Below are 16,069 nucleotides of genomic sequence, written 5' to 3' on the forward strand. Positions count from 1 at the left end.
ACATTGGTATGACCCTCTGCCACTGGCCTGTTGAGGGCGAGGCACTAGATGGTAGGAGGTGGCAGTGAAATTCACCAGTTATAGAAACTTACCGTAACCTCACCCTTGAGGGAGTTTGCAGAGTGAACCGGCATCAGAAATACAGATAGATACATAGAAATTGTCATACTAGGCACGATGCATAAAGAAGGTGTATGGTAACATGGTTAAAGGTAAGAAGGGTAAGAATAGACCACATAAGGGAGAGATGGATGCCATGAATATTTTAAAATCTGAGCATATGGAAGTAAGTGCAAACACACAAATTATTTCTTATTGCTTCTTGCACTTAAGAGGTTGGATTACAAATGACTTGATGAGAGAGACTGCAGACAATATCATTACAGAGGTCAGGCTTTACCTGACACAGAAAAAGGGCAAAAGATGTATGGGGAAAAGAGAAGTTCTGAGTGGAAAGCTTGCCTTTTAAGGGGAAGGTCATTATTATTAGGAAAGGCATGAGTAAGTAAAGCATAAAGGTATGATAGCAGAGAATGTTCTTTACTTTCATACAGTTTTTTATATTTGTGTATGCTGTCTGCATTAACCATATCCTCAGTCATTTTATTCCATATGTCTACCCTTCTGATATTATAAAAGTACAGGTACACCACCAATTTACCGGCACTCTAGGCTCCAAAGCCTTGCTGGATTAACCATTTTGCTGGACCAACCATGGTCATGTAATAATAATTAATCAACACACCTCTAACCCACTAATTATACATCTCCCATGTTTCTTAAGTATGCCAGGGATTGCTAGAAATTTGAATTAAACATATTAACTGAAAATTAGATAGGTAAATGAAATACAGGTACTTGTACAATAGTACATTACTGAAACATGACGCTTCTTGAATCGTTGAAGCCAGCCTTTAATATAGTCACTCTCACGTTCAGTTTTTTTATGTAACAACTTATCCTGATCCATTATTATGCTACCTGACAAGTCCACTCCATCACTCGACAATGTCGAAACCATTCCATCATCATTCGATCGTGCTCAGTACTCTTACCATCTTTTATAGTTTTTTAATTTTCATTTGCTTCGTGGAATTGCTGTCTCTATAGAATTTCAATATTTTTGCTTCTTTATATCATAAACAGTTGATGAACCAATACTGCAGATGCCACACAGCTTAAGCACTGAAACACCATGGTCCATTTTTTCAACTGTTCTACTTTATCTTGGATCAATATGGATTGGTGGTTACATTTGACACCATGACTGACACTCTCATATGTCTTAGAAGACATAGGTAGGGTTGAATTTAAGCAAAACAAGCTAAGAATCTCACAGAATTGCAGTATCACCACCAACAAGTGCAGTGTAAAGAATGTTAATAAGCACACCCTACACACAATGCCATCTGTGGCTGACCAGTAAACTAGTCTGGTGGCGGTAATTTCAAGTTCAGTCATATGATTTTGTCTGGACTAAGGAAGGTGCTGAGCCATCAGTTGCCGGAAATTCGGTGGTGTACCTGTACTTGTTTTTTTTTAAAAGCTTCGTGCCAAATTTCACGATATGTCCTGTAGTTGCTCTAATCCAACATTTCTCGAAGAACTGTTCACTTTTGTACATTACTGATTTGTTTTAAAAGCTTATAGGTTATGATCTGGTCACCCTTCGCTGTTCTCTCCTCCAAGGTGGGCAAGCTCAAAGCATGTAGCCTTTCCATATAACTCAGCTTTCTTGATTCTGATACCATCTTTGCCCTCTCCTGGACCTTCTCTGTTTGCTATTAGTGCTTCTTTAGGTGTGGTGACCACACTTGAGAAGTATGCTCTAGTTTTGGCCTTATGTGGGATATGCTTGTGTAATTTTTCCTTGTCCATGAAATTAAAAGCTGTTCTGATATTTTTCAGGAGATAGTTTGTTCCTTTAACTTATCTTCCAAGATAGGACTCTTGCATCATGTTAGGGACATTGTTGACTCCCAGGTCCTTCTCATTTACAGAATCCTGAAGCTTATTTCCTGCTAGATAATAATGATATTGAGGCTTACTTCCACTTTCTTTGACTCTCATTACTTTACATTTGCTTGGGTGGAATTTAGTTGATCATGTTTCAAACCAACTTTGGTCTGTTTAGGTCCCTTTTTAAGTTTATGCAATCCTCCTCATATGAATGTATGCGTTAGTGACCTCCACTTGCAAGTTGTTGCACCACAACCAAGATTTACCTTCAGTGAAACTCTGTCATCATCAATGGAGGGAAGGGAGTGCTTTCTTGTCAAAAAGAATTTTTTTTTCCAAAGGAGTCCATCATTCCCCTGCTTCTGCATGGAATAATGCCTTAAAGCTGCAGTAGCCCCTTGAAAGGGGCCCTAGGATCATCTAATAATGATATGTATATGAAAAGCTATGGGCTTGAGATTTTTTAATACAACTCCTTAAACATTAATTTCTGATAAAGAGGCTAGAAAATAACTTTTGGTCACATGCTGGGAACTCTATAGTAGTAACACAGCTTGGATTCAGGTTTATCCAAGCTAAGTTGGGCTTAATTACCAAATATGCCTGATTATTGTTCTCATAGGATCCATTATTGTGTATATCTTAATCAACATTAATAAGATTTTACATCTGTCGTGTAGAGTATTAATTTTCAAGTAAGACAATGGTGATACAGGGAAGGTAAACAAATTTCCTGATTTTGTTCATTTGTTCTGTCATAATGTTCACCTCTTCTGAGTTGTAGCAGCCTCAGGTTTTTTACTGGAATTTTCTGTAGCTCTAGACCTTGGGAATGACTTAAGTTTTAAAAGATATTGATATATCATGATGTTTGACTGCTATTTCTTTAAGTGTATAGAAATTTTTTTCTCAGCCAGTAATTAAGAAATTACATGAGCATCAGATAAAGGTTTGTGAACATGCAAGTTTTATTTTATGGATGGCCTGAAAATGAAATGTATTATAAATTTTGTATGTTAATTTTTTTTTTCAGATACTGGAGAAAACCCTGATGGGAAAACAACGGGAGAAAAGACAGATTTGTATCATGGTCACATTCAAGAAATGTCCGAAAATAAAGGACCAGTAGATGTGTTTATTGAAGAAATTGGGACCCGGTAAGAGTTGGAGTAGGATTCTTCGTGGTTTGCATGTTATTGAGAAGAGTCAGCTGTTTCATTTGAGGTAGCACCAGGAAACAGATGGAGAATGGCCCATCCACTCATATACACACATATATATATTTATATATAGAAAGAGAGAGAGAGAGAGAGAGAGAGAGAGAGAGAGAGAGAGAGAGAGAGAGAGAGAGACTGAGTGTGAACGAATGTGGCCTTTTTGTCTTTTCCTAGCACTACCTTGCACGTGTGTGGAGAGGAAGGGTTTGTCATTTCATGTGTGGCGAGGTGGCGATGGGAATGAATAAAGGCAGCAAGTATGAATTATGTACGTGTATATATATGTATGTGTATGTATATATATGTATATGTTGAAATGTATAGGTATGTATATGTGCGTGTGTGGACGTGTATGTACATACATGTGTATGTGGGTTGGGCCATTCTTTCGTCTGTTTCCTTGTGCTAACGCGGGAGACAGCAACAAAATATGATAAATAAATGCATAAATGCCCACATATGCACATATACATACATATAGATATCAACAGACACTACATACATACACATGTACATATTGATACTTGTTTGCCTTCAACCATTCCTTTCGCTACCCCGCCCCACAGGAAAACAGCATTGCTATCCCCTGCTTCAGCGAGGCTGTGCCAGGAATACAGACAAAAAGGCCACATTCGTTCACAGTCTCTAGCTGTCATGTGTAATGCACCGAAACTATAGCTCCTTATCCACATCCAGGCCCCACAGACCTTTCCATGGTTTACCCCAGACACTTTACATGCCCTGGTTCAGTCCGTTGACAACACGTAGAACTTACTTTATGTAAATGATGATATATGTTGAAGGTAGTTGATTCCTGTGATTTATTTCATAATTGCTTGTTATCCTTAAAAGAATTACATGTAGTTAGCATATTTGAAGGATTAGTTTGATGCTTCTGACCCAGTGGAAAGGGTAGCCTTCGATGCCTTTCAAAATGCTACATGCTTTTGTTTTCTTCCCATTTGTGCATACATGGAGGGAGTCTTACACTACTAAGGCCCCATCTTTTAATGTTATACCTTTTTTTATTTTTTCTTGGATGTTTTATTATCAGTAGTTCCTTTTTCTTTACACATGTTGGATCCACTGCATACAACATTGAGTCTTTTGTTGGAATCAGTTTTGTAGATTTAGGATCATTACCCCCATAGGTCTCCACGTCCATGGACATCCAGATCCTAGGGGTAGACTTGCTCTCGTGTTGCTTTAAAAAAAAAGTCATTTTGATGCTCTATACTTGTACAGTTTTGTCACTTGGTCCATCTTTTCTTCATTACTTTTAGAATGTTTCTTCATTTGTTAACCGACACTTCTTTTAATTGATTCCTGCTTTGTCTTTTTGATTGATTCTTTTCTGTTTCATTTTATTGTTCATTATCAATATTTCCAAATTGATTAACTGTAAAGAACTAGAAAGATGTGATTTTTTTTGTTGTTCTCATCTGAGAAGGGCAGTTGTAAAGTTGTGTATGTATAGGTTTGTTTGTGTTGCATGTGTATGGTTGTATATTCCTGTGTAATTGTTTGGACAATATGGGGAGTTATTTTGACACTTATTGGGCCCCCCATCTCTTGAACTTTCTTTACTATAATACAGCTTCTTAAATTGATTTATGTAGTCTTCATTCACCATGTCTTCACTTTGGTTATTCCATTTATCTACTGCTCTCAGTATTATAAAAGACTTTTTTCACATCTTTCTAACTAGTTTCTTAACTTATGTCTCGCTCTTACATCTTGTTGCTCCTTTGCTTCCTTCAGAGAAGTGTTCACTATCAAGATTATCAGAGTGGTTAAGAAACGTAAAAGTTATTATCAAGTCTTTCCTTATATTTTTGTTTTGCATATTTGGCATCGTGCAAAAACTCATCATAACTACTCTTACATAGGTAGTATAATTAAGTTTTTTGGGGGGGGAATTACCTTTGATTTCCTTCTCATTACCTTGTGCATTATCTTTATGTTTCTCCTGTAATTTCACTTCATTTGGTCCTTGTACAGCTCGTTTTATTTTTTTCATACACTGCAAATGGTACATATAAGTAGGGATTCCTGTCTCTGACACCCTATCCCTCTGGAAACTCATGTCAAGGGAGTGGTCATGGCGAAAGTCTCTACTTCTCTCTGTCCTTACATGCTTCCCTCACATATGCCATTGCACACATACTTCCCCCAATTTTCTCCCTTCAGTACTCTTCCATATCGTATCCCCATGTCACATGTTTTTTCTTACACCAACCCCTATAATCATACAACCATACACTTTCCTTGTGAACTCCCTCTCTTGCTTTCCTTCCACATGCCCAAACCACTTCAGTGTATTTTCACCCAATCTTTCACTCCACAATTCGTACCAAACCTCTCATACACCCCTCATTACTTTCCTCATGTTCCTCTCAAATTACTTACTTCCACAGCCTTGATTTTTTTACCTCTGTGACTCATCCCATGTACATGTTTCAGCTGGATAGGTCAGGGATGGGAGGACTGTACTTTCCCTTGATCCTTTCATCACTTCCATACTTACATGTCTACCCTTCATTATTTTATTAAGGGACCTATTGATTCTTCTGCCCTTTAATGTTCTCTCCATTATCTCTATTTCCATATCACCAGGCTTACCCAAGATAGTTCACAAATACTTAAATTCTGTCACCTCATCCAGTCTGTTTTCCCTCATCTCTATAACTCAGTTTAGTATGCATTCTTCTCAGACTCCTAGAGGGCTTTGTAAAATACATTCACTCTGTGTCCTTTCCAAAGCCATTACTTTACTATTATTCATATTTACCTTTAATTGCCTATGCTTACACACACCATATAATTCATTTGTAACCTTCTGCAACTCCTCTTTGTTCTCAGCAAACAACACAATATCATCATCCAACAGGCTTTTAACTATCCTCCATATCTAACCACCACACTCCATCTCTGCAGCTTTCCCTAGCATTTCTTTCATCTCTCATATCACTTCATCCATTTATATGTTTGAAAGCCCTGGTGGCATCACACAGCCCTGCCTCATTCCCATATGTAGACCAAAACTTTTTGCTCAACTCTTCATATACTCTTACGCATGCATTTACTCCTGTATAGAAGGCTGTCACACCGTGAGAGAGTTGTTCCCCTGCCCCATATATCCTTAACACATCTCAGGTGCATTTACCACATCAATCCAGTTCCTATTCATTAAGCACTCCTAACCCATTCCAATGACATTCCTTCTAAAGATTGCATAAACATTAAACAGTACCCAAAAATCAGCCACAAACCAGCTTCACCCCTAAACCAGAAAAATCTGTAAAAGGTACACAGAGTTAGTCCAGAAACAACTGTCCACCCACTCATTCCCTGTTTACAGTAAATTCATTAATAACCTTAAAGAACTCTCCAGTTACAGGCCTTAACAGCTTGTCAAACATTAACATAAAAACACTTCAGTCCATTTACAATCCAAGCACTCTCAGATATCTTCAACCTCTCATGGCTATGCAACAAAATCCTTAACATCTGAAAAGTTGCCAACCTTGTGCCAATCCTAAAACCTTCCAAAGTGCCCAACTCTACATTCCTATATCACTTCTATCTTCAGTAGCCAAACCCAAAAAAGAAAGAAGAAAATGCATACAACATGGTTACAAACAACCATACTAGCACAATGCAACACACACACACACACACACACACACACACACACACACACACACACACACACACACACATTGGCAATAGACATCAACAATTATTTAACACTCTCCTAATGCAGCTTCACACAAGATATACTTTACACCACCCTCCAGAGCAATAATAGAATGTGGATGGCCAATTTAATTGCTACACCACCCTCCAGAGCAGTTATAGAATGTGGATGGCCAATTTCATTGCAGGCTGCCATGACTGTGTATGTTCTCCAACCCTCTTCATTTTCTTTTTATATGTATATGACCGTACAATCACATCACAACACCTTGACACTTCAGTAGCAGGGGCAAACATGCAGCACTACATTACAGTTGGAGCAATGGCTCAGCTAGAACAGAATGTCTGTATCTCCACAGAAGTATACCTATACTGTTTTAATTCCAGACAGACATTGATCCAGCTTACATCACCCAGTCCCCTTTAGTGGCCAGTCACTTCCATAGAACAAAACACCATCCATTCCATCAAATGCCTTTTGTCAGTCAAAAACCTCAAAGTTTACCTAAAATATTTATTTTACATGACCTCTTCCTTCTGAACCCATTCTGCCTTTCTCTAAGATCATTTGTCCACTGTATGTGTTATACTGTATTGTTTCTTTCCAGATTGAAGGTGCCATATGAATCCCTAGAAAGAGTTCCTCCTTCCCCTCCACGGTCACCCTGGCATGCTTCACAGCAACTTCAGCAGACAAATGCAGGGTCTGGAGGAACAGCTACTGGTGGAAGTGTTTCTAGCTACAAGAAGCTTTCTGGATATTACCAGAAGGCACCAATTCCTGCTGAAACTGAATTTTGTAAGTTCATTACCTGTGGGCTCTGCATATAATATTTATGTCCTTTGTGTTATTGAAACTTGCAGACTTCTCTTTATGTATTTTTGTTATTTACAGTCTTCTGTTTTGAAAGCCCATCATCATTTAAAACTTTCACATCATTATATAGGTAAGGAGGTGAATATTGTGCAAAGAACTAGAGAGCTAATGGGATTGACATTAAAGGGAGCAGATTGGAAAGTATTAACAGGCAAAGAAGAATTGAAAAAGAAATGGAGTGAGACTTTTGAGGGCTTGTTGTAGTATGTGTTAGATGATATGGTGGCAGATGTGGTGTGTTGGGGTAAGGTAGCACATTGAGTGAGAAGGTCCTGGTGAATGGTATTGTTAAAATAGAAAAGATGGTGAAAGCCTTGCATAAGGTGAATTGTGGCAAAGTGATGGGAGTGGATGGGATTGCATTTGAGTCAAGAGAGCGAGCGTTTTTGATTTGTTAGGCTATTGAACATATGTGTGGTACAAGTTATAGTGCGTTATGAGTGACAGAATGTGTACTGCCCCACTATAAAGACAAGGAGGAAAAAAGTGCTTGCTTGCACTACCTTAGTATGACTTTTGGGTATATCTGGTAAGGAGAATGGGAGAGAGCTGATTGAGAGCATGGTTGCATGCACTGAATGTCTGACCTGGGAAGAGCAGTCTTCCCTCAGGAATGGTAGAGGATATTTGTACCAGGTACTTACTGTGAAGAATTTGTTACAAATATTTGGAGGAAGAGATATGTGTGGCATTTATAGAGCTAGAGAAATCATAGGATGATAGAGTTGTTGGAGAAACCTTGTGGAAGGTGCTAATGTATGGAGCAGCAAACGAAAAGTTCCTAAATACAATCAGGACTTTTCCCTAAGATCATGAGGCATATGAGTAAGTAGGATGGAAGGGGGGTAGGTGTCTCCAGTGAACGTTTGTGTGCATCAAGGGTGTTTAATGATACCACGTTTATGATCTCTTTATGAATGAGGTGTTAGGGAATCGGTGAAGACCTCTGTATATGGATCAGAGACTGGTTTACTGGAAGAAAGTAACATATAGTATTAAAAAGCGAAGCCTCAGATTGGCTAGACATAACGATTGCTGTGCCACAGGGGTCAGTCCTAGGTCCAGTTCTTTTCAGAATATACATTAATGACCTAGAGCTCAGTCTCATATCAAAGATCTCCATATTTGCTGACGATACTAAGCTAGGAGGTTAGAGCTGTAAATGGGCGGGACTGTGAAATGATTCAAAGAGATCTTAACTAACTAGCAGAGTGGTCAAACAGATGGCAAAGGAAGTTTGATGTAAGCAAGTGTAAAGTTATGCCTTTTGGAGACAAAAATATACATTACGACTTCAAACTATTCAGACACTGTGACAAAAGTAAATGAAGAAAAGGACCTTGGAGTTCTCATTAGCAACAATTTGAAATACATTAAACATTGTCAAACAGCAAATAGAAATGGCAACTGAATGTTAGGTTTCATAACCAGCAACATACATTACAAGACACCAGAGACAAATCTCACACACACATTATGATTTCTAGTAAGACTACAACTTGACTATGCAGTTCAGTTTTGGTCCCCAAACTATAAAAATGACAAGGAAAAGTTTAAGCAGGTACAAAGGTGCGTGACAAAATTGATCCCATCCCTTAGAAATCTGGCATACAAAAAGAGGCTAAAACGAATGTATCTCTTCACCCTTAAAAAATGTAAACTTCATGGCGACTTAATCTAAGTGTTCAAAATTCTGAACAAGGTTGATGAAGGAAACCATAAGCATCTTTTCAATATGCAAGAAAATGCAGTTACCATGACAAATGGAATAAAACTCAAAGCTAAAAGATGTGGTGTGGACATGGCAAAATGCTTCTTTTCCAATAGGTGTGTTGAGCACTGGAATAAGTTACCATCAGACATAGTGAATGCTGAAACTATAAATACCTTCAAAATTCATTTAGACAAATATTTATAAATTCAGGTATGCTGAGAAAAAAAGCCAGAAGTAAATGAATAAATGACAGCAGTAATGGGGACAGTAGAAGGCTAATGTGCAGCAGCAGGGAGTTGATGATAGCTAAAAGAACTACTGAATGGAATTACATTTTTTTTCTTTTGTCAAGTTATATCTTTTTTTTTTCCCTGACAACCAGTTGTGGGCCAAGCAGGCCTCCTGTTGTCTGTCTTTCTCATGTAAACTCATGTAAACCCTTTGTCTCTCATTGTGTCCTTATGTCCAAACCATTTCAGCACACCCTCTTCATCTCTTTCTACCACACTTTTTATTACCACACTTCTTTCTCACCTTTTCATTACTCAAACCACCCCACACATATTGCCCTTAGTCATTTCCTTCCCAACACATCCACCTTCCTCCTCATAGTCTTATCTATAACCCATGCACCGCATCTATATAATATTGATGGGATTATTATACCTTCAAACATGCCCATTTTTGCTGTCTCAGAGAACTTTCTCTCTTTGCACACACTCTTCATTGCCCCCAGAACCTTCACTGCCTCATCTACCCTATGACTCACTTCCATTTCCATTTACTGCCATGTCCACTCCCAGGTATCTAAAATACTTCACTTCCTTCAAGTTGTCTCCTTTCATAATGACATCCCTGCTGATTTGTTCTTCAACCCTGCTAAATGTAATAGCCTTGTTTTTATACACATTTACTGTCAACTTTCTTCTCTTACACACTCTTCCAAACTCAGTCACCAGCTTCTACTGTTTCAAATTCAAATCTGCCACCAGTGCTGTATCATTGGCATACTACAATTGATTCACCTCCTAGGCCCTCTCATCCATAGGGACTGCATATGCACCTACTCGCCCATCTCTCCAATAGTTACATTTACCTCTCTAACCACCCCATCCATAAACAAATTGAAAAACCATGGTGATACACATCCCTGCCACAGACCCACCTTCACTTGGAACCATTTACTCTCCTTTTTTTCCTACTTATACACATGCCTTACATCCTCGTTAAACACTTTTCACTGCTTCATGCAGGTTTCCTCCCCCAAATATTCGTAAGACCTTCCACAGTGCATGTTTGTCAACCCTATTATATGCTTTTTAAGATCCATAAATGCCACTTACAAATCCATCTGTTTCTTGTAGGTATTTCTCACATGCATTGTTTAAAGCCGGCATCCGATCCACACTTCCTCCACTACTTCTGAAACTATACTGCTCCTCCCCAGTCTAATGCTCTATACATGTCTTTACCTTCTAAACCAATACCCTCCCTTACACTTTCCAGATGCACTGCAGTTTAAACACTCGCTTAATCCCCTTTGCCTTTATACACTGGCACTATACATGCATGCTGCCAATCCTCTGGCACTTCACCATGACCCTTACATACTTTGAAATCCTCATTAACCAATCAGTAACACAGTCTCCCCCTTTTTGATACATTTAACTGTAGTAGCATCCATTCAAGTCGCCTTGCTTTATTTCATCATGTGCAAGGCTTTCATCACCTCTTCTCTCATTATCAAACCACTCTCCATGTCTCACTTTACTTACTAGCCTGACCCAAACACCCTACATCTGCCACCCTATCATGTAGCACATTCAACGACCTTTTGAAATACTCAATCCATCTCCTCACTTAATCACTACCGGTTGCAACTTCTCCATTTGCTCCTATCACCAGTGTTACAATTTGTTCTCTTGTTTTTCGCACATTATTAACTTCCTTCCTAAAGATCTACCTATTCTCCGAAAAGTTTACTTATACTTGGTCACCCTAACTCTCATATTCTCCCTATTTCAACCCTGCCCCTTCTTTTTGACCACCTGTTGCTTTCTCTTGTATATCCCCCAGTGAGTTGGTAGAGCTACCTGTTGATTTTGTAGATCACAAGAGGTCCAGTTTGAAGGAGTAGTGTAAGTTCTCTTAGTATATGATAACATTTTGAATAAGGAATAAAAGAGATAGTGATATTTGAAGTTTAGGTTTGTATTTCAGTGAGATATGTGTTAATATGTAGTGGGAGCAAGTGTATGAGATATCCGATATTCAAGGTGTTGAATAGTGAACTTAATAGTTTCATTCTCTGTACCACGCAATGACATTGATATTAGCAAATGATTAAGCTTATGATTGTAACTAGAACTTACTAATTGTTATATATAGATTTACCTTATTTTGGGAATTGTTCTCCACAGCTGCTGGAAGAAGTAAGAAGAAAGGTGGAAAGCAGGTGCGTGATGTATTAACGTTTGTCCCAGCACCTGCAACGTTAAGATACTGTGTAAGTTTTCAGTTCTAGTTTATCTTGAGCTGTAACTAGCTAAGGTAGATAGGTTTGCAAGTAAGAGTAGGCGATAAATCTTTATATTGAATTCACTTTACTTAAGATTTTTAGTGGCTGATTTGCCTTTCACATTGTTATATGTTCTCTGCAAGCAAGTGGAGAGCATTTTGCTTTGCACCTATCCATCTGTTTATTCATTTGTGTCTTTGTGGTCATCCTAATTAAGGTTGTAAGGTTTGATCAGTCAACACCCCATGACAGCCTGCAGATTTAATTGAAACTTTGTGATATTGTTCACTCTATGTTGGATGTATGATACAGATACACCACTGATTTTCTGGCAACTGATGGTTTGGCACCTCCTATAGTCTGCACAAAATTACGTGAGGGAAGTTGAAATTACCGCAGCCACCAGACTAGTTTACTGGGTGGCCACAGATGACGTTGTGTGTAGGGCGCACTTATTTACATTCTTTACAGTGCACTTGGTGGTGATACCTTAATTCTGTGAGCTTAGCTTATTTTGCTTAAAATTAACCCTAGCTATGGCTTCTAAGACATATGAGAGTGATATTCATGGTGTCAAACGTAAACACCAGTCCATATTGATCCAAGATAAAGTAGAATTGTTGAAAAAATGGACCATGGTGTTTCAGTGCAGAAGCTGTGTGACATCTACAGTTTTGGTTCATCAACTGTTTATGATATAAAGAAGCAAAGGGAGAAAATATTGAAATTCTATGCAGACAGCGATTCCAAGAAGCAGATGACGATGAGAAAAACTATGAAAGATGGTAAGAGCACTTAGCACGACCGAGTGATAATGCAATGGTTTTGACAGCGTCGGAGTGATGGAGTGGACTTGTCAGGTAGCATGATAATGGACCAGGCTAAGTTGTTCCATAAAGAACTTGAATTACAACATGAGTGTGACTATAGTGAAGGATGGATTCAAAGATTGAAGAAGAGTCATGGAATTTCCATGAAAAAAGTGTGCAGAGAAAAGCAGTCTGCCAGCCACAGAGGAGATGCCAAGTATGTGGACGAATTAGCGAAACTCGTAGCATACAAGCACCTCAGTCCTGAACAGGTGTATAGTGTATTTCATTTATTTATTTAATTTACATTTAATATTTGTTTGATTTAAATTTCTAGCAGTCCATGGTATACTTTAGACTCGTGGGAGATGTATAATTAGTGGGTTAGAGTTGTGTTGGTGAATGATTATTACATGACCACAGTTGATCTGGCAAAATGGTTATTTCAGCAAGACTGGAACCAAGAGTGCCAGAAAATTGGTGGTGTACCTGTAGTAGAGTGGCCATGAATTAAATTTTGCCTAAGATATATCCTCTAATCATATTTTTATGATTTAGAATTGATTACAATGCTTATGTGGTATAAACTCCTTTCCCATGTATCAGTGGATTTTATTGAGAATGTGAAAATATCATTATGATACTGTTTCCTATGGGGCAGGTTGGCACTAGGAATAGATGAAGGCAAGCAAGTATGAGTACATACATGTGTATATGTCTACGTATAATTCAAAGTATTGAATGTCATTGATTCCTTAGCTGATAACCTGAGAAATGCCACATTTGGATAAAGATAGACTGAAAACCTGAAACAGTAATGTAGTACTTCATTAATTATTTTCTTCATATATTTTTCTACTTAAAAAACATCATCTTTACAGGCTCAGTCTAATAATACAGGAATGAGAGGACATTCGGCTAGTAGCCCAACTCCTCATGGCCAATCACCACGCTCAAGAACACCCCAGGGATCACGCCCATCAACATATTATAACCAAAAGTACGTTGAATTACTTTTACCAGAGCATATGTGTGAACAGTATAAGTTAATTTGTCTTGAAATATTGGATGTTGGAAAATGCATTTAATCATTCTTTCAATATGAAGACCTTAAAGGTACCTTAAATATAGGGATTCGTATGCAAATTTTTAGCATTTTCTTATCTCCCAAATATTAAGAGGTTGAGAGCTTATTCAGCAGATTCACGAAATAGATATTTATGTGTTGTATTTACTTGAAGCATGTGATATTACCCATCTGTATCTTTGTTTATGGATAGGCATAGAGGTGAAATCTTGTTCCAGAACTAGTCCATCAATATGAAGAGGGTTTTGATTAGAAAGTTAGCACCTTTTATTTCTGTTGTGTGTAGATGTGTATATTATTTGATCCATGTGCTTTGTCAAGTGACTCTTACCATAAATTTTTGTCCTTTTTATCTCATTTCACATTTTTATGGGCAGTGAAGCCAAGCTATACCAGTCAGCATGGTTTCATGGCCTTTTTCTGGTAAATAGTGGGTTAATTGATGCCATCTGATGTGATTACATATTTATGATTAGAACTGGGAGAGTTCTGCACTCGTTGGGCCCTTGTATGTCTATGTCTATTTATATATCTTATGCCCATTCCCTTTGGAAATTCCCTAAAGGGGGTGGCCATGGCAAAAAAGTCTCCATAATTGGTAAACTCCTGTGCCACCTCTTTTCCTTTAAGTGCCCCTTTCCAACAGACCACTGGCAGAGGGCAACTCTGACGCAGTGCTTTAAGAGTCTCCTACCAAATGTCCTTACCGTTTACTTCTACCTAATGTGTTTACCAAATATTTCTTTCTAATGTTCGTGGGGCCTGTGTCTCCTGAACTCTTTTTACTGTCAAGTATTGTTGCATTTTAAACATTTGTAGTCTGTTGGAATTTCTAGTTCATCTTTCCTCTTCACCACCCTTACTCTAAAACAGTACTTCTTCACATCTTTTCTCACAAACTTCTTGCTTAGCTTCATAATATGACATTTGGTCACTTTGTCATTGCATCTCATGTTGACATTTTTCACCTGATTTAGAAAGCTGAAGGGTGTTATCACATTAACCATAACTCTTTTCTCCTTAATGTTTGAGAGGTACTGTAGTAGTTTCCCTTCTCTAGACTCTCTCAGTTGAATCATTGTACCTTTTGAGGCGCATTTTGATTTTGCTCTAAAGCAGTGTTACCAAAGTTTGGGACACATCTACTACTCCGTATGATAAATGACATCATACAAAAACTGCGTGCCTAATGATGAAAGTAGTTGATAATAGTACCACAATGGCCAAAGCACATGCTAAGCTCCTCCTAAAAGGCAACTCATTCTTCCTCTTTTGTCTTGCTGCGAGGTGGATAAGCACTGACAGTTTCCACCTCTGTTAGTCTACTTTTACTGTCACACGCATCAGTTTTGAACTTGTTTCCTTACATTCTTTTAACCCCTCAGTCAAAGTGAGTGTAGTAGAGTTTGACTGCCCTCATGTAGCTAGCTATTCAGTAACTTAATTCCACACAAATTGTAAAATGTATTAGCTGGCTGTGGATGGCAACCTAAGTATAGGATGGTTCATTAGAACAGCTTAGAGTCCTTAGTAACCCCCAAGTAAGAGTGTGGTATTGCCTACATAAGCATCCTTGCACTCAGAAGTAAGGAAGATTGATAAGTTTATTAGACATAGATTAAACATATGATGCTACTGTGCTGTTTGTATAACAGTACAGTACAATACTTTAAGCATAATTAAACTGTGACATTGCAGTGACATGTACTGACCTTGACTAAGTGGTATGCACTGCCCTCTTTTGTAGTGTGACTCAGCATGAGCAAGAGCTAATGAAAGTTTGGATTTTGCTTTCTTACCTTTAACAGATTTTATGCTTACAGGGGTTTGGATAGTATAGCACAGTAGCTGAGAAATCTAGATTTTCTGTAACTTTTGAGATTTCTTTTGTATATCTGACTTATAAACTCTCCCAGGCAAACTTCAAAACCTGACCTGCTTGCCCTACGCTGCAGTGTTGGTTCACTTTCCCCTCTTCAATAAGTATTACTTTGGTTTATGCTCTCAGAAGCTGGCTGCTTGTGTTCCCCACCATGCTAGACCACACAGTACTCGGCAAGCTGCAGCATCACGTGTTTGCTGCATGGCTGTTGGCAACTCAAGCATGGGGTGTTTTGATAACTGTGTCTTTATGTACATCGTGAAGCTTTGGAACTCTGTACCCTCTCATGTCTTTCCCAATAACTGTG

At 38.3% G+C, this 16,069-nt stretch overlaps 1 protein-coding gene across 7 annotated transcripts in view; it reads left to right on the forward strand.

Moving 5' to 3' along the window:
• Positions 1 to 16,069, forward strand: part of LOC139752900 (uncharacterized) — a 172,176-nt gene that overhangs the window by 28,382 nt on the left and 127,725 nt on the right. For all 7 annotated transcript variants that reach the window (XM_071668939.1, XM_071668944.1, XM_071668937.1 and 4 more), the window contains exons 9-12: positions 2,993 to 3,116; positions 7,484 to 7,674; positions 11,887 to 11,972; positions 13,675 to 13,793. In XM_071668939.1, the coding sequence (XP_071525040.1) occupies positions 2,993 to 3,116; positions 7,484 to 7,674; positions 11,887 to 11,972; positions 13,675 to 13,793 (520 nt within the window). The remainder of the gene's footprint in view (positions 1 to 2,992; positions 3,117 to 7,483; positions 7,675 to 11,886; positions 11,973 to 13,674; positions 13,794 to 16,069) is intronic.

Source organism: Panulirus ornatus, chromosome 13, assembly GCF_036320965.1.
Source record: "Panulirus ornatus isolate Po-2019 chromosome 13, ASM3632096v1, whole genome shotgun sequence".
Lineage (NCBI taxonomy): Eukaryota > Metazoa > Arthropoda > Malacostraca > Decapoda > Palinuridae > Panulirus > Panulirus ornatus.